Source organism: Pristiophorus japonicus, chromosome 3 (assembly GCF_044704955.1).
Source record: "Pristiophorus japonicus isolate sPriJap1 chromosome 3, sPriJap1.hap1, whole genome shotgun sequence".
In the NCBI taxonomy this organism is placed as follows: Eukaryota; Metazoa; Chordata; class Chondrichthyes; family Pristiophoridae; genus Pristiophorus; species Pristiophorus japonicus.
The window spans coordinates 83,282,440-83,306,989 of NC_091979.1; the positions used below are offsets into that span (position 1 = coordinate 83,282,440).

The window sequence follows — 24,550 nt, forward strand, 5'->3', positions numbered from 1 at the left end:
ATTACAAAATAGTTCATAATACAAAACATTCAAAACCACACTTTTCAAAATGCATAATATGCGATGCTATTGTTATAGATTTACTTCGATAAGCTTAGTATCTGGACTCATTCAATTTTTTATCCCAAAATTGGCTTCAATAATTTGCCATGTTAGTTAAACAGATTCAGCTGATGAATGAATGGATCATAGTCTACAATGTACAGGAAACACAAAATATGCTTTAGGTTTTAATAAATCAAAGGGGCTAAAAAACAAGTGTGGTCTCTAAAATTGGATAAATATTTAGCATCTCACTTATGTAGAGTATAGTTTTATTGAACGTGAGTGAGACAATGACTGCGAGCGTCAGTGATTGAAACATTGGTGTGAAACTGCTCAGTAGCACCCTCTGTGAAAGTGCAACCAGTCCAAACTCCAGAGCACCTTACGACAGAGGCTTGCAACCAACTATTCCACTTTCAATAGCACTGAGGTGGCAAATAAAATGTCAACAAACGTACCATTTTCATAATATTTTCAAAGTTAAAACTGAACCACACATAAATAAACAACATGGGAAGGAATTGGCTATGCTTTATTATTCCAGACATCGGTCTGATCTCTCCAATATATTCCTGAGTTTGTTACTTGTGTCTTGTAAAGATAGTTAACACATAATAAAGTCTAAACACTATCTTCTAGTTATTCTGTCTGTGAGCCAGATCTACATTACCCAGTTGAAAACTTAGAAAACAAGTTATCTGATAGTATAATGTGCAATTCTATTACAGTAATCATACATCAACTATGTTCCTGGCTTTTGATTTTCTTAAACTATATGCAGGGGTAGGCAACAACAAACACAGCATGTAGTCTACTATAAATGATGGTGCATAGGAGATCGGGATCCAGAAAAACTTAGCATCCCATCCAGCGCTGTAACGTGTCCGTGGATACCAGGCTGTCAGAGCATGGTCCATGCAGTTAGTGACTTTCTTAAGGTCAGTCGAATACAGTGAGACCATTGAAAACCGCTGCACTTTAATGTCTGGAATAGAAAACAAGCACTTGCAGGTTATGCTGGAAGAGTTGTTCAAGCTGATCAAATAGGAATTGTGAATACAAATTACACTTTGTTGTAATTGAAGTTTCAGTTTTAACGGTGCGTTAGCAAATAAAGCAACCTACATTATCACATTGAAAACAAAACTATGCATTTAAAATATTAAAGTACAATTATCAAATAACATCAGTCACAACAGGACATCTGTCAATGGGGATCTTGATTCATGTATTAAGAACAAATCAACATACTTACATTTATCAAAATACTTTGACCCATACTGATCCCTGGTCTCAGGAGGGAGTCGCTCCCAAAGCTGTAGAAGATCTTTCTCAATGAGTTCTAGGTTTGTAGTTTCTGTCTTAAAGAAACCTGGTTCAATAATGCTGACTTTCATTCCAAAGTGCTGCATGTCCCTCCTAGACAGAGAATCACACACAATTTAGTTTGATCTAATCTTGCAAAAGTATTAGCAAATGCTGTAGCAAAGCACATTAAGCTGGAAGAGGAAGCAGAACAGGCAAAATAACTCCAAGAATATTCAAACCCTATTTTGCTCCTTTTCTTAAGGCTATTTATGATTTTAACATTGATTGAATGGCTAAGTGTCACGTTCTCAGAAGGTACATTCATGCTCAATGATTGGGATATGATCATCATTGGCAAGCCCAAACTGTTTCACACAATATGAAAATTGGACTCTAAATCAAATGTAAAAGACAAACTGACCCTCCTGCAGAGAGTCTTGCTGCTTTATTTCAGTGTCAGGTTAAGCCCTGACACTGGATTCTGGCTGCAGTAACACTGAACCACCACAGTTGCAGAGTAAATGCGCCCTGAGGACATTTACCCTCTGAAGAAAAGGATTTTAAAACTTTATTTCTTTTTGGAGTAACTGAGGTTCAGAAATGAAACAATGACAATGCTCCATGGTACTGTGTGTGCCTGCATAACCTAAGTACCTGTAAGCCAGGTGCTTTTGCAGGCTTTCATTTTAGAATAAAGCCTCCATTTTAGAATAAAGCTTCCATTTAAGAATAAGGCTTTCTATGTCAACATTGTAGTTTAATTAGGCAGCTAAGAATTGAAAATTTGCCTAGTCAAGGAGGCATACTTGTTACCTTATGCAGACCAATTGAACAAATACTTTGGTTCTGTCTTCACTAAGGAAGACGCAAATAACATTCCAGTAATACGAGGGGACTGAGGGTCTAGTGAGAAGGAGGAATTGAAGGAAATCCTTATTAGTCAGGAAATTGTGTTAGAGAAATTGATGGGATTGAAGGCCGATAAATCCCCAGGGCCTGATAGTCTGCATCCCAGAGTACTTAAGGAAGTGGCCCTAGAAATAGTGGATGCATTGGTGGTCATTTTCCAACATTCTATAGATTCTGGATCAATTCCTATGGATTGGAGGGTAGCTAATGTAACCCCACTTTTTAAAAAAGGAGGGAGAGAGAAAACAGGGAATTATAGACCGGTTAGCCTGACATCAGTAGTGGGAAAAATGTTGGAATCAATTATTAAGGATATAATAGCGCATTTGGAAAGTAGTGACAGGATCGGTCCAAGTCAGCATGGATTTATGAAAGGAAAATCATGCTTGACAAATCTTCTAGAATTTTTTGAGGGTGTAACGAGCAGAATGAACAAGGGAGAACTAGTGCATGTGGTGTATTTGGACTTTCAAAAGGCTTTTGGCAAGGTCCCACACAAGAGATTGGTGTGCAAAATTAAAGCACATGGAATTGGGGGTTATGTATTGACATGGACAGAGAACTGGTTGGCAGGCAGGAAGCAATGAGTAGGAATAAACGGGTCCTTTTCAGAATGGTAGGCAGTGACTAGTGGGGTACCGCAAGGTTCAGTGCTGGAACCCCAGCTATTTACAATATACATTAATGATTTAGACGAAGGAATTGAATGTAATATCTCCAAGTTTGCAGATGACACTAAGCTGGGTGGCAGTGTGAGCTGTGAAGAGGATGCTAAGAGGCTGCAGGGTGACTTGGACAGGCTAGGTGAGTGTGCAAATGCATGGCAGATGCAGTATAATGTGGATAAAAATGAGGTTATCCACTTTGGTGACAAAAACTGGAAGGCAGAATATTACTGAATGGTGACAGATTAGGAAAAGGGGAGGCGCAACGAGACATGGGTGCCATGGTACATCAGTCATTGAAAGTTGGCATACAGGTACAGCAGGCGGTGAAGAAGACAAATGGCATGCTGGCCTTCATAGCAAGAGGATTTGAGTATAGGAGCAGAGAGGTCTTACTGCAGTTGTACAGGGCCTTGGTGAGGCCACACCTTGAATATTATATACAGTTTTGGTCTCCTAATCTGAGGAAGGACATTCTTGCTATTGAACGAGTGCAGCGAAGGTTCACCAGACTGATTCCCGGGATGGCAGGACTGACATATGAAGAAAGATTGGATCGACTAGGCTTATATTCACAGGAATTTAAAAGAATGAGAGGGGATCTCATAGAAACATAGAAAATAGGTGCAGGAGTAGGCCATTCGGCCCTTCTAGCCTGCACCGCCATTCAATGAGTTCATGGCTGAACATGCAACTTCAGTACCCCATTCCTGCTTTCTCGCCATACCCCTTGATCCCCCTAGTAGTAAGGACTTCATCTAACTCCTTTTTGAATATATTTAGTGAATTGGCCTCAACAACTTTCCGTGGCAGAGAATTCCACAGGTTCACCACTCTCTGGGTGAAGAAGTTTCTCCTCATCTCGGGCCTAAATGGCTTACCCCTTATCCTTAGACTGTGTCCCCTGGTTCTGGACTACCCCAACATTGGGAACATTCTTCCTGCATCTAACATGTCTAAACCCATCAGAATTTTAAACGTTTCTATGAGGTCCCCTCTCATTCTTCTGAACTCCAGTGAATACAAGCCCAATTGATCCAGTCTTTCTTGATAGGTCAGTCCCACCATCCCAGGAATCAGTCTGGTGAACCTTCGCTGCACTCCCTCAATAGCAAGAATGTCCTTCCTCAGGTTAGGAGACCAAAACTGTACACAATACTCCAGGTGTGGCCTCACCAAGGCCCTGTACAACTGTAGCAACACGTCCCTGCCCCTGTACTCAAATCCCCTCGCTATGAAGGCCAACATGCCATTTGCTTTCTTAACCGCCTGCTGTACCTGCATGCCAACCTTCAATGACTGATGTACCATGACACCCAGGTCTCGTTGCACCTCCCCTTTTCCTAATCTGTCACCATTCAGATAATAGTCTGTCTCTCTGTTTTTACCACCAAAGTGGATAACCTCACATTTATCCACATTATACTTCATCTGCCATGCATTTGCCCACTCACCTAACCTATCCAAGTCACTCTGCAGCCTCATAGCATCCTCCTCGCAGCTCACACTGCCACCCAACTTAGTGTCATCCGCAAATTTGGAGATACTACATTTAATCCCCTCATCTAAATCATTAATGTACAGTGTTAACAGCTGGGGCCCCAGCACAGAACCTTGCGGTACCCCACTAGTCACTGCCTGCCATTCTGAAAAGTCCCCATTTACTCCTACTCTTTGCTTCCTGTCTGACAACCAGTTCTCAATCCATGTCAGCACACTACCCCCAATCCCATGTGCTTTAACTTTGCACATTAATCTCTTGTGTGGGACCTTGTCGAAAGCCTTCTGAAAGTCCAAATATACCACATCAACTGGTTCTCCCTTGTCCACTCTACTGAAACATCCTCAAAAAATTCCAGAAGATTTGTCAAGCATGATTTCCCTTTCACAAATCCATGCTGACTTGGACCTATCATGTCACCTCTTTCCAAATGCACTGCTATGACATCCTTAATAATTGATTCCATCATTTTACCCACTACCGAGGTCAGGCTGACCGGTCTATAATTCCTTTTTCTCTCGCCCTCCTTTTTTAAAAAGTGGGGTTACATTAGCTACCCTCCACTCCATAGGAACTGATCCAGAGTCAATGGAATGTTGGAAAATGACTGTCAATGCATCCGCTATTTCCAAGGCCACCTCCTTAAGTACTCTGGGATGCAGTCCATCAGTCCCTGGGGATTTATCGGCCTTCAATCCCATCAATTTCCCCAACACAATTTCCCGACTAATAAGGATTTCCCTCAGTTCCTCCTCCTTACTAGACCCTCTGACCCCTTTTATATCCGGAAGGTTGTTTGTGTCCTCCCAGTCCCCGAGTTCGCAGCTATTTCTGGCCAATTTGTATGCCACTTCCTTGGCTTTAATACTATCACTGATTTCCCTTGATAGCCACGGTTGAACCACCTTCCCTTTTTAATTTTTACGCCAGACAGGAATGTACAATTGTTGTAGTTCATCCATGCGGTCTCTAAATGTCCGCCATTGCCCCTCCACAGTCAACCCCTTAAGTATCATTCGCCAATCTATCCTAGCCAATTCACGCCTCATACCTTCAAAGTTAGCCTTCTTTAAGTTCTGGACCATGGTCACTGAATTAACTGTTTCATTCTCCATCCTAATGCAGAATTCCACCATATTATGGTCACTCTTCCCCAAGGGGCCTCGCACAACGAGATTGCTAATTAATCCTCTCTCATTACACAACACCCAGTCTAAGATGGCCTCCCCCCTAGTTGGTTCCTCGACATATTGGTCGAGAAAACCATCCCTTGTGCACTCCAGGAAATCCTCCTCCACCGTATTGCTTCCAGTTTGGTTAGCCCAATCTATGTGCATATTAAAGTCACCCATTATAACTGCTGCACCTTTATTGCATGCACCCCTAATTTCCTGTTTGATGCCATCTCCAACATCACTACTACTGTTTGGAGGTCTGTACACAACTCCCACTAATGTTTTTTGCCTTTTGGTGTTCTGCAGCTCTACCCATATAGATTCCACATCATCCAAGCTAATGTCCTTCCTAACTATTGCATTAATCTCCTCCTTAACCAGCAATGCTACCCCACCTCCTTTTCCTTTTATTGTATCCTTCCTGAATGTTGAATACCCATGGATGTTGAGTTCCCAGCCCTGATCATCCTGGAGCCACGTCTCTGTAATCCCAATCACATCATATTTGTTAACATCTATTTGCACAGTTAATGCATCCACCTTATTACGGATACTCCTTGCATTAAGACACAAAGCCTTCAGGCTTGTTTTTTTAACACCCTTTGTCCTTTTAGAATTTTGCTGTACAGTGGCCCTTTTTGTTCTTTGCCTTGGGTTTCTCTGCCCTCCACTTTTCCTCACCTCCTTTCTGTCTTTTGCTTTTGTCTCCTTTTTGTTTCTCTCTGTCTCCCTGCATTGATTCCCATCCCCCTGCCATATTAGTTCAACTCCTCCCCAACTGCACTAGCAAACACTCCCCCTAGGACATTGGTCGGCAGAAACATATAAAATTCTGACAGGATTGTACAGGTTAGATGCAGGAAGAATGTTCCTGATGTTGGGGAAGTCCAGAACCAGAGGTCACTGTCTAAGGATAAGGGGTAAGCCATTTAGGACCGAGATGAGGAGAAACTTCTTCACTCAGAGAATTGTGAACCTGTGGAATTCTCTACCACAGAAAGTTGTTGAGGCCAGTTTGTTAGATATATTCAAAAGGGAGTTAGATGTGACCCTTATGGCTAAAGGGATCAAGGGGTATGGAGAGAAAGCAGGAAAGGGATACTGAAGTTGCATGATCAGCCATGATCATATTGAATAGTGGTACAGGCTCGAAGGGCCAAAAGGCCTACTCCTGCGCCTATTTTCTATGTTTCTATGTTATGTAGGATGGAGTTAGGAAAGTTAGATATTCTGTGTGTTATCTCTGACGAGGTGATAGAAAAGATAACTGCTGGGGGAGAAACAAAGAACACAATTAATGGGAAGATTTTCAAGGGTGTATTGTTAGTATATTTAACGAAAATATCAAGCCTAGTTTACGTAGAACATTCTCGAAGCGGAACTGAACACGCTCAAGTCGTAATAAGGCTATTTCGAGTCTGATCACCTCGGAACCCTGTGGTGTTATTCACGTTGTATACCAATAGCTCATTCGCTGTTTAACTGCTAATAAGAACATAAGAAATAGGAACAGGAGTAGGCCAAATGGCCCCTCGAGCCTGCTCTGCCATTCAATAAGATCATGGCTGATCTGATCATGGACTCAGCTCCACTTCCCCACCCGCTCCCCATAACCCCTTATTCCCTTATCGTTTAAGAAACTGTCTATTTCTGTCTTAAATTTATTCAATGTCCCAGCTTCCACAGCTCTCTGAGGCAGCGAATTCCACAGATTTACAATCCTCTGAGAGAAGAAATTTCTCCTCATCTCTGTTTTAAATGTGCAGCCCCTTATTCTAAGATCATGCCCTCTAGTTCTAGTCTCCCCCATCAGTGGAAACATTCTCTCCGCATCCATCTTGTCAAGCCCCCTCAATCATATACGTTTAGATAATCATCATCATCATAGGCAGTCCCTCGGAATCGAGGAAGACTTGCTTCCACTCCCAAAGTCAGTTCTTAGATGGCTGAAAAGTCTAATACGAGAGCCACAGACCCTGTGGGATAGACATTCGTCTAGGGAAGGGGTCGGTGGGGCTGATTTGCCGCGTGCTCCTTCCACTGCCTGCATTTGGCCTCTTCGTGCTCCTTGCATTGGGCCTCGAAGAGCTCAACGCCCTCCCGGATGCAATTTCTTCACCTCGGGGGGTCTTTGGCCAGGGTCTCCCAGGTGTCAGTGGTGATGTCAGGGAGGTTTTGAGGGTGTCCTTATAACGTTTTCGCTGTCCTCCTTTGACTCGTTTACCACGAAGGAGCTCCACATAAAGCATTTGCTTAGGGAGTCTCGTATCTGGCATGCGAACTATGTGGCCTGTCCAGCGAAGCTGATCGAGTGTGGTCAGTGATTCAATATTGGGATGTAAGCCTGGTCGAGGACACTGATGTTGGTACCCCTGTCCTCCCAGGGGATTTGCAGGATCTTGTGGAGATATCGTTGGTGATATATCTCAAGCGACTTGAGGTGCCTTCTGTACATCGTCCATGCCTCAGATCCATACAAGAGGACGGGTGTTACTACAGCCCTGTCGACCATGAGCTTGGTGGTAGATTTGAGGGCCTGGTCTTTAAACACTCTCTTCCTCAGACAGCCAAAGGCTGCACTGGCGCACTGGAGTCGATGTTGAATCTCTGCATCAATGTCTGCCTTTGTTGATAAGAGGCTCCTGAGATATGGGAAATGGTTCACGTTGTCCAGGGCCGCGCCGTAGATCTTGATGATTGGAGGGCAGTGCTGAGCGGCGATGACAGGCTGGTGAAGGATCTTTGTCTTACGGATGTTAAGCGGAAGGCCCATGCTTTCACATGCCTCAGTGAATACATTGACTATATCCTGGAGTTCAGCCTTTGAATGTGCGCACACGCAGGCGTCGTCCGCATACTGTAGCTCAACGACAGAGGTTGGGGTGATCTTGGACTTGGCCTGGAGGCGGCGTAGGTTAAACAGCTTTCCACTCATTCTGTAGTTTAGTTCCACTCCAGTGGGGAGCTTGTTGATGGTGAGGTGGAGCATGGCGGCGAGCAAGATTGAGAAGAGGGTTGGTGCGATGACGCAGCACTGTTTGACCCCGGTCCGGACATGACCGAAAAGATCATCTCTCATTCTTCTGAATTCCAATGAGTAGAGGCCCAACCTACTCAACCTTTCCTCATAAGTCAACCCCCTCATCCCTGGAATCAACCAGGTGAACCTTCTCTGAACTGCCTCCAAAGTATATCCTCTCGTAAATATGGAAACCAAAACTGTACGCAGTATTCCAGGTGTGGCCTCACTAATACCTTATATAGCTGTAGCAAGACTCCCCTGCTTTTATACTCCATCCCCTTTGCAATAAAGGCCAAGATACCATTGGCCTTTCTTATCACTTGCTGTACCTGTCTTCTAGTCTTTTGTGTTTCATGCACAAATACCCCCAGGTCCCGCTATACTGCGGCACTTTGCAATCTTTCTCCATTTAAATAATAACTTGCTCTTTGATTTTTTTCTGACAAAGTATTTGACCTCACATTTTATGACATCATACTCCATCTGCCAAATTTTTGCCCACTCACTTAGCCAGTCTATGTCCTTTTGCAGATTTTTTGTGTCCTCCTCACACATTGCTTTTCCTCCCCTCTTTGTATCATCAGTAAACTTGGCTATGTTACACTCAGTCCCTTCTTCCAAGTCGTTAATATAGATTGTAAATAGTTGGGGTCCCATCATTGATCCCTGTGGCACCCCACTAGTTACTGGTTACCAACCCGAGAATGAACCATTTATCCCAATTCTCTGTTTTCTCTTCGTTAGCCAATCCTCTACCCATGCTAATATATTACCCCCAACCCCGTGAACTTTTATCTTGTGCAGTAACCTTTTATATGGCACCTTGTCAAATGCCTTCTGGAAGTCCAAATACACCACATCCACTGGTTCCCCCTTTATCCACCCTGTTTCTTACATCCTCAAAGAACTCCAGCAAATTTGTCAAACATGACTTCCCCTTCATAAATCCATACTGACTCTGCCTGACCGAATTTTGCTTTTCCAAATGTCCTGCTACTGCTTCTTTAATGTGGATTCCAACATTTTCCCAACCACAAATGTTAGGCAAACTGGTCTATAGTTTCCTGCTTTTTGTCTACAGTATAACAGTTAACTTCTTTTGTTTTAACTTTTTGTACTGAAGCTTCTTTTGTAACTATAATAAACATGGCTAGAAATTAGAGAGGTTTGCGCCCGTTTATCACCATGGCGAAGCGGAAAAAGTTTTTTTTTGGTGCTAAACGAGTCGCACAAAATTTAGCGTCCGGGCGGAAAATTCGGCAGCGGTTTTACGACAGCATTAAAAATTATCACTGGCCTGTTTTATTAGCTGTTTTTATGACGTCAATCGGCATGTAATGCTGCGCTATCACCAGTACGGAAAATTCGCCGATGTCGTCATTTTTACCGCCCGCCCAAAAACACGCCTGAAAAAATCAAGTCTTACCAGGTCGGATCCAGGGAACACTCGGCATTAACGGTGCCATCTTGAAAAATGGAGCAGAAGTTCAGTGCATAAAAGGATTTGGAGGGAAGGCTGCGTTTTACACAGTGAGCTTTATGTGAGTTTATCGTTCATTTTTAAGGATATTTAAGGACATTTAAAAGAATGGGGGCTATAATATCTCTGCCCTTATTCCTGGCTGCTTTATCTATGCAGCATCAAACTGGAAGAAGGCTTAGTCATGAGCATTTTAAGCATAATCGAAGAGCCCGCAGATGTATGGGCAGGAGGCCTTACCCCCAGGAGTTTACAGGGAATAATGCTCATACCTGCAGCCGACTGAGGCAAAGTGCGTTCGAAGGCTGCGCTTCTGAAAAGAGGTGGTCACAGAGATATGCCAGCTAATAAAGGGAGACCTACAGCCGACCAGCGCCAACAGGACTGCACTGTCCGTCGAGGTGAATGTGACGGCGGCACTGACCTTCTATGCCTCCAGCTCCTTTCATGCATCAGCAGGGGACATATGCCGCATCTCGCAGTACGCTACACATTGCTGTATTCGCCGGGTGACCACTAAATTGTACGCACGCAGGATGGACTTTATAAAGTTCCCAATGACCAAGGAGGCACAGAATGTGAGGACTCTAGGTTTTGCATGAATTGCTGGCGTCCCTAATGTTGAGGTTGCCATTGACTGTATGCACATCGCCCTACGAGCACCTTTAGAGGATTAAGAGGTTTACCAAAACCGATAGGGATTCCACTCAATGAATGTACAGATAGTCTGCGAACATACTCAATGCATCATGGCAGTAAATGCCCAATTTCCAGGGACCATCCACGATAGAAACATAGAAATCTACAGCACGGAAGAAGGCCATTTTGGCCCATCATGTCCGTGCCGGCCGACATAGAGCCACACGGCCCTCGGTCAGCAGCCCTGAAGGTTATATATAAACCTATGAACAATGAACAATGGTGGAAAGGTCATCATAGGCAGTCCCTCGGAATCGAGGAAGACTTGCTTCCACTCTTAGAATGAGTCCTTTGGTGCCTGAACAGTCCAATACGAGAGCCACAGTTCCTGCCACAGGTGGGACAGACAGTCGTCGAGGGTAAGGGAGCGTGGGACAGGTTTGCCGCGCGTTCATTCAGCTGCCTGCGCTTGTTTTCTACTTGCACTCGGCGATGAGATTCGAGGCGCTCAGCACCCTCCCAGATGCACTTCCTCCACTCAGGGTGGTCTTTGGCCAGGGACTCCCAGGTGTCACTGGGGATGCCACACTTTATCAGGGAGGCTTTGAGGGTGTCCTTGTAACATTTCCTCTGTCCACCCTTGGCTCGTTTGCCATGAAGGAGTTCCGAGTAGAGCACTTGCTTTGGGAGTCTCGTGTCTGGTATGCGGACAATGTGGCTTGCCCAGCGGAGCTGATCATGTGTGGTCAGTGCTTCAATGCTGGGGATGTTGGCCTGGTCGAGGACGCTAATGTTGGTGCGTCTGTCCTCCCAGGGGATTTGTAGGATCTTGCGGAGGCATCGTTGATGGTATTTCTCCAGCGACTTGAGGTGTCTGCTGTACATGGTCCATGTCTCTGAGCCATACAGGAGAGCGGGTATTACTACAGCCCTGTAGACCATGAGCTTAGTGGTAGATTTGAGGGCCTGGTCTTCGAACGCTCTTTTCCTCAGGCGGCCGAAGGCTGCACTGATGCACTGGAGGCGATGTTGAATCTCCTCATCAATGTCTGCTTTTGTTGATAAGTGTTTGATAAGAAGCAGAAAGGTAAGGATCACCCAGCCTAACCAATCCGCGACACTCCTTGCACTGAAACATTCTACACTCCATCCCAGTCTGAGCCATGTGATCTCCTGGGAGAGGCAAAAAACATAAAAACCCAGGCCAATTGTGGAAAACAAATCTGGGAAAATTCCTCTCCGACCAATCCAGGCAATCGAAACTAGTCCAGGAGATCACGTTGGCCGTATTCGATTCCCTATAGTACTTACCATTGTACCTGCACCAGCCAACAAGAGGTTATTCAGTCTAATCCCACTTATCAGCTCTAGGTCCATAACCCTGCAGGCTACAGCACTTTAAGTGCCATCCAAGCACCTTTTAAATGTGGTGAGGGTTTCTGCATCCACCACCCTTCCAGGCAGTGAGTTCCAGACCCGCTCAACCCTCTGCATGAAGAAGCCTCCCCTAAAATCCCCTCTAAACCTTCCACCAACCACCTTAAAACTATATGCCCATTCGTAATTGATGCCTCCACCAAGGGAAATAGGCACTTGCTATCCACTATATCCAGACTCCTCAAAGTTTTGTACACCTCAATGAGGTCTCCTCTCAACCTCCTCTATTCCAATTTGAACAAACCCAGCCTATCCAATCTGTCCTCATAGCTAAGATTCTCCATTCCAGGCAGCATCCTAGTAAATCTCCCCTGCACCCTGTAGTGCAATCACGTCCTTCCTATAATACGGTGACCAGTACAGCATGCAGTACTCCAACTGTGGCCTAACCAGAGTACTATACAATTTAAGCATAACCTTCCTGCTCTTGTATTCTATGCCTCGGCCAATAAAGGCAAGCATTCCGTATGCCTTCTTAACCACCTTATCCACCTGGCCTGCTACTTTCAGGGATCTGTGGACAAGCACTCGAAGGTCCCTTTGTTCATCTACACTTTTAAGTGGGCTACCGCTTAACGTGTGTACACTTTCCTTATTAGCCCTCCCCAAGTGCATTACCTCACACTTGTCCAAATTAAATTCCATTTGCCACTGCTCTGTCCACCTGACCAGTAGATTGATATCCTCCTGCAATCCATGACTTTCCTCTTCATTATTAACCTCACAGCCAATTTTAATGTCATCTGCAAACTTCTTAATCATACTATCTATATTCAAATCTAGATCGTTGATATATACCACAAAAAGCAAGAGACCAGTACTGAGCCCTGGGGAACCCCACTGGAAACATCCTTCCAGTCACAAAAACATCCATCAACTATTACACTTTTCTTCCTAACCTCTAATTTTGGATTCAACTTGCCACTTTGCCCTGGATCCCATGGACTTTAACCTTCATGACTGGTCTACCATGTGGGACCTTATCAAAAGCTTTGCTAAAGTCCATATACACTACATCGTACGCACTACCCTCATCGTCCCTCCTGGTTACCTCCTCAAAAAAGTCAATCAGGTTAGTCAAACACGATCTTCCCTTAACAAATCCACGCTGACTGTTCATAATTAATCCTTGCCTTTCCAAATGTAGATTTATCCTGTCTTTCAGGATTTTTTCCAATAATTTCCCCACCACTGAGGTTAGGCTGACAGGCCTGGAATTACTCAGACTATCCCTTTCTTCCTTCTTAAACATGGGTACCACAATAGCAGTCCTCCGGCACCATTCCCAAATCTAAAGAGGACTTGAAAATGATAGTCAAGGCCTCTGCTATTTCCTCTTTTACTTCGCTCAACAGCCTGGGATGCATTTCATCTGGGCCTGGGGACTTATCTACTTTCAAAGCTGCTAAACCTCTTAATAACTCCTCTCTCGCTATGTTTATTTAATCCAGAATTTCACACTCCTCCTCGATAGCAGTATCTGCATTGCCCCTTTCCTTTGTGAAAACAGATGCAAAGTATACATTAAGAACCATACCAACTTTTATCTTGCGTGAGAGCACTGTTTCATACCTGTTCGAGCATAAGCCACAGAGTCAGAGCTGGATGCTGGGGGACAAAGGTTACAGCCTCGCCACCTAGCTCATGTCCCCCCTTCGGAATCCTCAAACACAAGTCGAGCATCGCTATAATGACAGCCATATAGCCACATGCAGCATCATCGAAAAGACAATTGAAGTGTTGAAGCAGCACTTCCGATGTCTGGACTACTCTGGAGGCTCCCTGTAATACTCCCCTCAGCAGGTCTATTGCATATGCAATAACTCACTAGGCTTAGTACCGTGAACTCAATCAGGTGCGACCTGACTCTACTTTATTAGCTCTCAAAGTGAGGATTAAACATAGAGGCTTTCTTTATATACAAGGGCTGCATGTGTGTGTCTGTGGCCCAATGACATCCAATGGTCGCTCCCCCTGGTGGCAGGTAAACCCAGGCATACATACATTACAAGGTCCCTGAGTACATTGTGGTGTGCTGCATGCTACACAACTTAGCCATCATGAGGGGACAAGATTTGCCACTGGGGACTGCAGGACCACCTCAGGAGAGAGGGGAGGAGGGGAAGGAGGAGGTGGACAACAATGAACCCATGCCACCACCCCCAACACCACCATGGGGGAGGCCTCGTGGAGCTTTCACCACTGCAAAAGCCTTACATCAGCAGCTCATAATTCATCGCTTTGCTTGAATAGGCATGTTTCAACATTGCCTGGCCACTCTATCCCACCATGTTTACTATTCCCCCTCTTATTCTGCAAATGAGACACTACACAGGAATGGTTAAGGTGATCAAAATAATGTATTAAACATACAGTAACTTGATAAACATTGTAACTGGAATAAGATCTAACTTGAATAAAAATTAAACATCTCAAAAGTTGAACAACATTTATTAAACATTATTGTGAATTGGCAAACTTTTATAAAATATCAACAACAACAAAATAGCAACAAAACAATGAAAGAACAACCACCCCTTCACCGAACGTCTTTTACCTGCGGCCCCTCCCCCCCCTCATTCTAAACCCCTCCCTCATGTCATGACCGTACCCACGGTGGTACCAAGACATCATGCAGCAACGCCATCAGAGTCCTGCTGTAAAAGGGAAATAGACATAGAGACACCATGTGTGGATCCTCTGGAGAAGCTCGGAGTATGGAAGGCCGAGCTTCGGAGTGGCACGGCTCTTGCTCGGCCTCACCACTCACAGTTGATGTGGGTCTGTGTGGTGTGACACTGGGGACTGCAGTACCAAAGATCGAGCCCATCAATTGCACGTGGTCATTGACAGCCTCGCAGGTCGCAGCGACAATCTGCAACATGCCCTCCCTCATGTTCACGGATAATACCGCAATGCTTGCAGGAAAACCACCCAAGATCTCCAGGAGCTGTCGGCTGGGCTGGACGCTCTCCCTGGACAGTCCCACCATGTCCAGGTGTGCATCTGCTTGTCTGACAGCAGACCGGCTTTGCCGACTCACCCTCCGGAGAGATGGCATATGAGATTCAACTCTGGGACTGCGTTGCTGCATGCCAATTGGACCCAGGGCCTCGAATGGGCCAAAGCCCAACAATGTTTCTTCCTCGTCAGAGCTACTGCCCCAGCTAAAAGAGGTAACGCCGCCTCCACGCTCCCGGAATAGCTTCATCAATTTCCTCCTCCGTGGAGGTTCCTCGTTTTCGGTGTCTTCCTTGTCCCCCTCCTGCACCCCCACACAATGGGCTGAGGTGGAGGCTTTCATTGGCGGATGTGGTGCCTCCTCATAGAAAACAACAGAGGAATGGTTAGTAGCAGGGGCAGGGACAGGGTGACATGAGGAAGGTCACATAACACAGATTCATTTGAAGGACCGGCGCTACTCAATTATATGTAGCCCACAGACACTGCATGACATTACCCCAACTGTAGCCCAAAGACTCTACAAACATTGCCCCAACCTAGCCCGGGGATTTTGCAGGACGAGCCCTCAGTTTCGAACAGGGGCGCAGCACTCCCACGGGTAATTGACCTCCCTGAGGCACCGATCAGAGCTGCCACTCCTCGAGGTCCATTAAGGACAGTGTCTGGGGTGGACCACCACCTGTGCGCCGCTGCTCCCGGAAGTTGTGCCACAACATTCCCTGCAAAGATGACAATTGGAATGGTTACCAGAGGGCCCTTCTGCTCTTGTGGCACACACAGATAGCCATCAAGGCACTTATACCATACTGTGTGCACTTAATACAGTCCTTTGTTTAAGGGCCCTGGTCATTGCACGTGGTCCATGAGGAAGACATCGAAGTGCAGAAACATAAGAACATAAGAAATAGGAACAGGAGTAGACCATTTCACCCCTCAAGCCTGCTCCGCCATTTAATAAGATCATGGCTGAACTAATCATGAACTCAGCTCCACTTCTCTGCGCACTCTCCATAACCCTTTATTCCCTTATCGCTCAAAAATCTGTCTATCTCTGCCTTAAATATATTCAAAGACCCAGCCACCACAGCTCTCTAGGGCAGAGAATTCCATAGATTTACAACCCTCTGAGAGAAGAAATTTCTCCTCATCTCAGCTTTAAATGGGTGGCCCCTTATTCTGAGACTATGGGCTAGATTTTCCACTTTTTTGCATGCATAACACCCACTTAACAACCATTTTAAAGCTGAAATGAGGTAGAACGCCCAGATATTGCCCATTTAGCCACAAAATGGAAACTGATGCCCATTTTTCAGACACTTATCGTCGAGCGTTACTTTCCCCATGTGTGTAACGCCGGGAAAAAATAATACTGCCCGCCCACTTTTTTTGGATGAAATCATCAGAATGGGTGAAACCAAAGCCCATAATATTGCCCAGCATTACTTTCCGCATGTATTTAACACCGAGATTCAATAATACCGACTGCCCACTTTATTTTATCGTAAAGATCACCTTTGCCGAAACTAACGCCCAGGAGATCGCCCAGCGTCACTGATACGTCCTTACTATACAGTATAAATGCACACGAGGTCCATGCTTGAGAGAAGGTCAGTCTGTGACCTGTCCTTCATTCCATAGCATTCGAGTGATGGAAGTGGGTAGAGCTTCCCCTTTTATATTTGAAGGTCCAGGTTAGGAGTGTCTCCCACAAGTTCACCACCTAGTGGTCATTGTTCTCACAGTGTACAACTGAGGTCAGATTATACATGGGTTACAATGCTGGTTGAATACATGACATCACCTCCCCCCCCCCAAAGTCTTATTGGGATCACAAGTTGAGTCTCTCTGGTGGTTTACGCTCTCTTATAGAGCGCCTGAGTTGGGGCTCCGGTTGTTGGGCGCTGGCTTGCGTGTCTGCGGTTTGCGGTGCCTCAGGCCTGTCCGGACTGTCCACAGTGACTGGGCTCTCCTCCCTTTGGTTCCTGTATTCAGTCACCTGTGCTGGAGTGAACTCTATATCGTGTTCTTCCTCTGCTTCTTCTGTGGGGTTGCTGAACCTCCTTTTTGTTTGATCCACATGTTTGCGGCAGATTTGTCCATTGGTAAGTTTAACTACCAGAATCCTATTTCCCTCTTTGGCAACCACAGTGCCTGTGAGCCATTTGGGGCCTGCAGCGTAGTTGACGACAAAAACAGGGTAATTTACATCAATACATCGCGCCCTCGCATTCCTGTCATGGTAGTCATATTGTGACTGGCGCCTGCTCTCGATAATTTCTTTCATGGTGGGGTGTATAAGGGATAACCAGGTTTTGAGCATCCTTTTCATTAGCAGCTCTGCAGGTGGAACCCCTGTGAGCGAGTGTGGTCGGGATCTGTAGGCCAACAGGAGGCGTGATAAGCGGCATTGTAGGGAACCCCCTTGGATTCTGAGCATCCCCTGTTTGATTATCGACACTGCTCGTTCTGCCTGGCCGTTTGAGGCTGGCTTGAACGGTGCCATTCTGACATTGGTAATTCCATTGCCTGCTATGAAGCCCTGGAATTCAGTGCTTGAGAAGCACGGGCCATTGTCGCTGACCAAGATGTCCGGTAGACCGTGGGCGGCGAACATTGCCCGTAGACTTTCTACCGTGGCAGAGGATGTGCTTGAATTTAAAATGTCACACTCGATCCATTTGGAGTAGGCGTCTAATACAACCAAAAACATTTTTCCCATGAAAGGACCTGCGTAGTCCACATGGATGCGTGACCAAGACTTGGCGCGCCATGGCCAGGGGCTAAGGGGGGCTTCCCTGAGCGCATTGCCCAGCTGGGCAGACATGTTGCACCTGCGAACACAAAGTTCCAGATCTGCGTCTATCCCTGTCCACCAAACGTGTGACCTGGCAATTGCCTTCATCGTGACAATGCCCGGGTGCTCATTGTGGAGTTCTCTGATGAACACCTCTCTGCCTATTTGGGGCATGACTACGCGGTTTCCCCACAGTAGGCAATCGGCCTGAATCGAGAGTTCATCCCTGCACCTGTGAAATGGTTTAAATTCCTCAGGGCATGCCCTGTACGTGGCTGCCCAGTCCCCATTCAGGAGACATTTCTTGACTAGAGACAATAGCAGGTCTCTATTTGTCCAGACTTTAATCTGACGGGCTGTCACGGGTGAGCCTTCGCTTCCGAAAGCTTAAACAGCCATGACCATCTCAGCAGCATGCTCGGTAGCCCCCTCAGTGATGGCTAGTGGGAGCCTGCTGAGTGCATCAGCGCAGTTTTCGGTGCCCGGTCTGTGCCGAATTGTGTAGTCATAGGCGGCTAACGTGAGTGCCCACCTCTGTATGCGGGCCGATGAGTTTGCATTTATGGTCTTGTTGTCGGCCAAAAGGGACGTTAGGGGTTTGTGATTTGTCTCCAGCTCAAATTTCCTGCCAAACAGGTACTGGTGCATTTTCTTTACCACATATACACATGAAAGCGCCTCCTTTTCTACCATCCCGTAGCCCCTTTCTGCCTGGGACAGACTTCTGGAGGCATAAGCTACCGGCTGTAACTGACCCTTGGCATTGACATGCTGCAACACACACCCGACACCATAGGACGACGCATCGCATGTTAACACAAGTTTCTTACATGGGTCATATAGCATTAACAGATTGTTGGAACATAACAAATTGCGTGCTCCATTAAAAGCCCTTTCCTGGCTGTCCCCCCAGACCCATTCGCGACCTTTGTGTAGGAGCACGTGTAGCGGCTCTAGCATCGTGTTCAATTTTGGAAGAAAGTTACCAAAATAGTTCAGGAGCCCCAGGAATGAACGCAGCTCCATCGTGTTATGGGGTCTGGGTGCTCTCTGGATCGCTTCTGTCTTGGACGCAGTTGGGCTGATCCCGTCTGCTGCTACCCTCATCCCTAGGAATTCTACCTCTGGAGCTAGGAAGACACACTTCGCCTTTTTCAGTCGCAGCCCTACCCGGTCCAGTCTGCGTAGCACCTCCTCCAGGTTGTGGAGGTGTTCATTCGTATCGTAACCCGTGATGAGGATGTCGTCCTGAAAAACCACCGTCCCTGGAATTGACTTGAGGAGGCTTTCCATATTTCGTTGGAAGATCGCGGCGGCCGAGCGAATCCCAAATGGACATCTGTTGTACTCAAACAACCCCTTGTGTGTCATGATGGTGGTCAGTTTCTTCGACTCACTCGCCAGCTCCTGTGTCATGTAAGCTGAGGTCAGGTCCAATTTTGAAAAAAGTTTGCCAGCGGATAACGTCGCAAAGAGGTCCTCCGCTCTCGGTAGCGGGTACTGGTCTTAGAACGACACCCGATTGATGGTAGCCTTATAATCACCACATATCCTGACCGACCCATCCGCCTTGAGCACCGGCACAATCGGGCTCGCCCAGTCACTGAATTCGACTGGCGAGATGATGCCTTCCCTCAGCATGCGATCCAATTCACCTTCTATCTTTTCCCACATCATGTAGGGCACCGCTCTGGCCTTGTAGTGTACTGGCCTGGTGTCCAGGTTTATGTGAATTACTACCTTGGCCCCCATGAAAGTGCCAATGCCAGGTTGAAATAATGAGTCAAACTTGTCCAGGATCTGTGAGCATGATACTCGCTCCACAGAGGAAATTGCATTGACATCGCCCCATTTCCAGTTCATGACAGCCAGCCAACTCCTCCCCAGTAGTGCGGGACCATCCCCCGGGACAACCCAGAGTGGCAACCTGTTCTCCGAATCTTTTTGGGTCACGACTCCCGTGGCGCTGCCTAGCACCGGAATGATCTCCTTTGTGTCTGTCCATAGCTGTGCGTCAATCAGCGATAATTTTGGCCTCCTGGCCTTGAACACCCACAACTTTTTGAACTGTTTGATACCCATCAGGGACTTGCTGGCCCCAGTGTCTAGCTCCATTGATACTGGGATGCCATTGAGGAGCACTTTCATCATTATCGGTGGCGTCCTGGTGTATGAACTGTAAACGTGCTCCACATGAACTCGCTGAACGTCAGCTTCCAGCGATTTCCCCCAGTGTTCATTTCTACAATTTCTGCAGGTATTTTGCTCATCTCTGCAAACTCCGGCTGAGTGTGTGCCTCCACGCCTCCAACATGAGCTGCTGTTTGAAACAAAAGGTCCCTTGCCAGTCGATCGTCCCTGACTGCCCCTGTTATTGTCCTTGAGTGCGTCATTAACAGGTGTTGATGGCCCCATTACTGGCCGCATTGCCCCTTGCAATGGCGTGAATCACCATTCAGCTTGCCATTGTCTCTGTCGAACTCCCCCTCTGGGTTCGACTACATGTTGGGGCATGCCCGATTGCCCTTGTCTGCCTGGAGAACTGTGTGCTGCTTTAACAATGTTGAATCTCTATCCCAACTATTCCTTAACACAGTACCTCTCGTCTGTTCTGCTCGTGGCCATGCTCGCGTGGTTTAAATCCAAGATTCTCGTCGCCATTGATACGTCCTTACTATACAGTATAAATGCACACGAGGCCCATGCTTGAGAGAAGGTCAGTCTGTGACCCGTCCTTTATTCCATAGCACTCAAGTGATGGAAGTGGGTGGAGCTTCCCCTTTTATATCTGAATGTCCAGGTTAGGAGTGTCTCCCACAAGTTCACCACCTAGTGGCCATTGTTCTCACAGTGTACAACTTAGGTCAGATTATACATGGGTTACAATGCTGGTTGAATGCATGACAGTCACTTTCACCACCCCGCACACGTCTCGCCCACAATAACGCTCGCCTAAAAAACCGCCGGGAAAAAGTGGAACTAACCAGAACTACTGACAGCATTATGGATGCCATGTTCTAAATCACATATCGTATCCTTTAAAAGGCTGCTCTGCTTCAACCTCGGGGGAGTTTGGATGTACTCTGGAGATCTTTGGAGGTGATGTGAACATCTGTACAAACATCTTTATCATATTGTGAACGATTGGAATTTAATAGGTATCTTCATTCTTTGTGACAATCGGTGGAAAACAGATAGCTATTGGAATGGGGCCTGTCCTTTCTCACCCTCTCTTGATGACCAATTACATGCTGCAGACTCGGGATAGCAGAAGGTACGCTCCACAGCATATTGTGCCCAATGTAAAACGTGAAAGACTGATGAGGAAGACCAGACATTACACCCCCCGCAAGTACAGGGAGAAGCGGTCTTATCTCAACTTGTCAAATAACACCTGCCTTCGGTGACTGCGCTTCCACAAAGAGGTTATCACTGAGTATGTCAGCTCATAAGGGGAGATCTGCAGCCTGCAAGCACCATCAATACTGCATTGTCCGTCGAGGTCAAAGTCACCGCGGTACTGTTGTTCTACGTGTCGGGTTCTTTTCAGGCCTCAGCTGACGACATTTGTGGTCTGTCTCAGCATGCCGCACATTGCTGCATTAGACAGGTCACTGCATGCAGGGTGGACTTTATCACCTTCCCTATGACCAGAGAGGCTTAGACTGAGAGGGCTTTAGGATTCTACCGAATTGCTAACTTCCTCAAGGCGCAGGGAGCAATAGACTGTACGCACATTGCAATACGGGCACCTTTTCAGGATGCAGAGGTTTTCAGGAACCGCAAGGGATTCCACTCACTGAATGTGCAACTCGTTGTCGACCACCAGCAAATTATACTGGCAGTGAATGCTAAATTTCCGGCCAGCATCCATGATGCTCACATCCTGCATGAGAGCACTGTATCTGACTTGTTTAACAATCAGCCATAAGGTCAATGTTGGATGCTTGGTGACAATGCTGGATGGTTTTCTAGACCAATATGTCGAGGAAACAACTAGGGGGGAGGCCATCTTAGACTGGGTGTTGTGTAATAGAAACATAGAAACATAGAAAATAGGTGCAGGAGCAGACCATTCAGCCCTGCTAGCCTGCACTGCCATTCAATGAGTTCATGGCTGAACATGAAACTTCAGTACCCCCTTCCTGCTTTCTCGCCATACCCCTTGATCCCCCGAGAAGTAAGGACTTCATCTAACTCCCTTTTGAATATATTTAGTGAATTGGCCTCAACTACTTTCTGTGGTAGAGAATTCCACAGGTTCACCACTCTCTGGGTGAAGAAGTTTCTCCTCATCTCGGTCCTAAATGGCTTACCCCTTATCCTTAGACTGTGACCCCTGGTTCTGGACTTCCCCAACATTGGGAACATTCTTCCTGCATCCAACCTGTCCAAACCCGTCAGAATTTTAAACGTTTCTATGAGGTCCCCTCTCACTCTTCTGAACTCCAGTGAATACAAGCCCAGTTGATCCAGTCTTTCTTGATAGGTCAGTCCCACCATCCCGGGAATCAGTCTGGTGAATCTTCGCTGCACTTCCTCAATAGCAAGAACGTCCTTCCTCAAGTTAGGAGACCAAAACTGTACACAATACTCCAGATGTGGCCTCACCAAGGCACTATACAACTGTAGCAACACCTCCCTGCCCCTGTACTCAAATCCCCTCGCTATGAAGGCCAACATGCCATTTGCTTTCTTAACCGCCTGCTGTACCTGCATGCCAACCTTCAATGACTGATGTACCATGACACCCAGGTCTCGCTGCACCTTCCCCCTTCCTAATCTGTCACCGTTCAGATAATAGTCTGTCTCTCTGTTTTTACGACCAAAGTGGATAACCTCACATTTATCCACATTATACTTCATCTGCCATGCATTTGCCCACTCACCTAACCTATCCAAGTCACTCTGCAGCCTCATAGCATCCTCCTCGCAGCTCACACTGCCACCCAACTTAGTGTCATCCGCAAATTTGGAGATACTACATTTAATCCCCTCGTCTAAATCATTAATGTACAATGTAAACAGCTGGGGCCCCAGCACAGAACCTTGCGGTACCCCACTAGTCACTGCCTGCCATTCTGAAAAGTACCCATTTACTCCTACTCTTTGCTTCCTGTCTGACAACCAGTTCTCAATCCACGTCAGCACACTACCCCCAATCCCATGTGCTTTAACTTTGCACATTAATCTCCTGTGTGGGACCTTGTCGAAAGCCTTCTGAAAGTCCAAATATACCACATCAACTGGTTCTCCTTTGTCCATTTTACTGGAAACATCCTCAAAAAATTCCAGAAGATTTGTCAAGCATGATTTCCCTTTCACAAATCCATGCTGACTTGGACCTATCATGTCACCATTTTCCAAATGCGCTGCTATGACATCCTTAATAATTGATTCCATCATTTTACCCACTACTGAGGTCAGGCTGACCGGTCTATAATTCCCTGTTTTCGCTCTCCCTCCTTTTTTAAAAAGTGGGGTTACATTGGCTACCCTCCACTCGATAGGAACTGATCCAGAGTCAATGGAATGTTGGAAAATGACTGTCAATGCATCCGCTATTTCCAAGGCCACCTCCTGAAGTAATCTGGGATGCAGTCCATCAGGCCCTGGGGATTTATCGGCCTTCAATCCCATCAATTTCCCCAACACAATTTCCCGACTAATAAAGATTTCCCTCAGTTCCTCCTCCTTACTAGACCCTCTGACCCCTTTTATAACCGGAAGGTTGTTTGTGTCCTCCTTAGTGAATACTGAACCAAAGTACTTGTTCAATTGGTCTGCCATTTCTTTCTTCCCCGTTATGACTTCCCCTGATTCTGACTGCAGGGGACCTACGTTTGTCTTTACTAACCTTTTTCTCTTTACATACCTATGGAAACTTTTGCAATCCGTCTTAATGTTCCCTGCAAGCTTCTTCTCGTACTCCATTTTCCCTGCCCTAATCAAACCCTTTGTCCTCCTCTGCTGAGTTCTAAATTTCTCCCAGTCCCCGGGTTCGCTGCTATTTCTGGCCAATTTGTATGCCACTTCCTTGGCTTTAATACTATCCCTGATTTCCCTAGATAGCCACGGTTGAGCCACCTTCCCTTTTTTATTTTTACGCCAGACAGGAATGTACAATTGTTGTAATTCATCCATGCGGTCTCTAAATGTCTGCCATTGCCCATCCACAGTCAACCCCTTAAGTATCATTCGCCAATCTATCTTAGCCAATTCACGCCTCATACCTTCAAAGTTACCCTTCTTTAAGTTCTGGACCATGGTCTCCGAATTAACTGTTTCATTCTCCATCCTAATGCAGAATTCCACCATATTATGGTCACTCTTCCCCAAGGGGCCTCGCACAATGAGATTGTTAATTAATCCTCTCTCACTACACAACACCCAGTCTAAGATGGCCTCCCCCCTTGTTGTTTCCTCGACATATTGGTCTAGAAAACCATCCCTTATGCACTCCAGGAAATCCTCCTCCACCGTATTGCTTCCAGTTTGGTTAGCCCAATCTATGTGCATATTAAAGTCACCCATTATAACTGCTGCACCTTTATTGCATGCACCCCTAATTTCCTTTTTTTCTATCCTTCCTGAATGTTGAACACCCCTGG

General features: G+C 46.2%; 1 protein-coding gene across 1 annotated transcript in view; it reads right to left on the bottom strand.

Moving 5' to 3' along the window:
- Nucleotides 1-776: 776 nt before the first annotated feature.
- LOC139254073 (retinol dehydrogenase 7-like) overlaps nt 777-24,550 on the bottom strand; it is an 88,198-nt gene continuing 64,424 nt past the window's right edge. The window contains exons 4-5 of the mRNA XM_070873621.1: nt 1,301-1,464; nt 777-1,030 (exon numbers count right to left, since the gene is read on the bottom strand). Coding sequence (XP_070729722.1) covers nt 777-1,030; nt 1,301-1,464 — 418 coding nt within the window. The remainder of the gene's footprint in view (nt 1,031-1,300; nt 1,465-24,550) is intronic.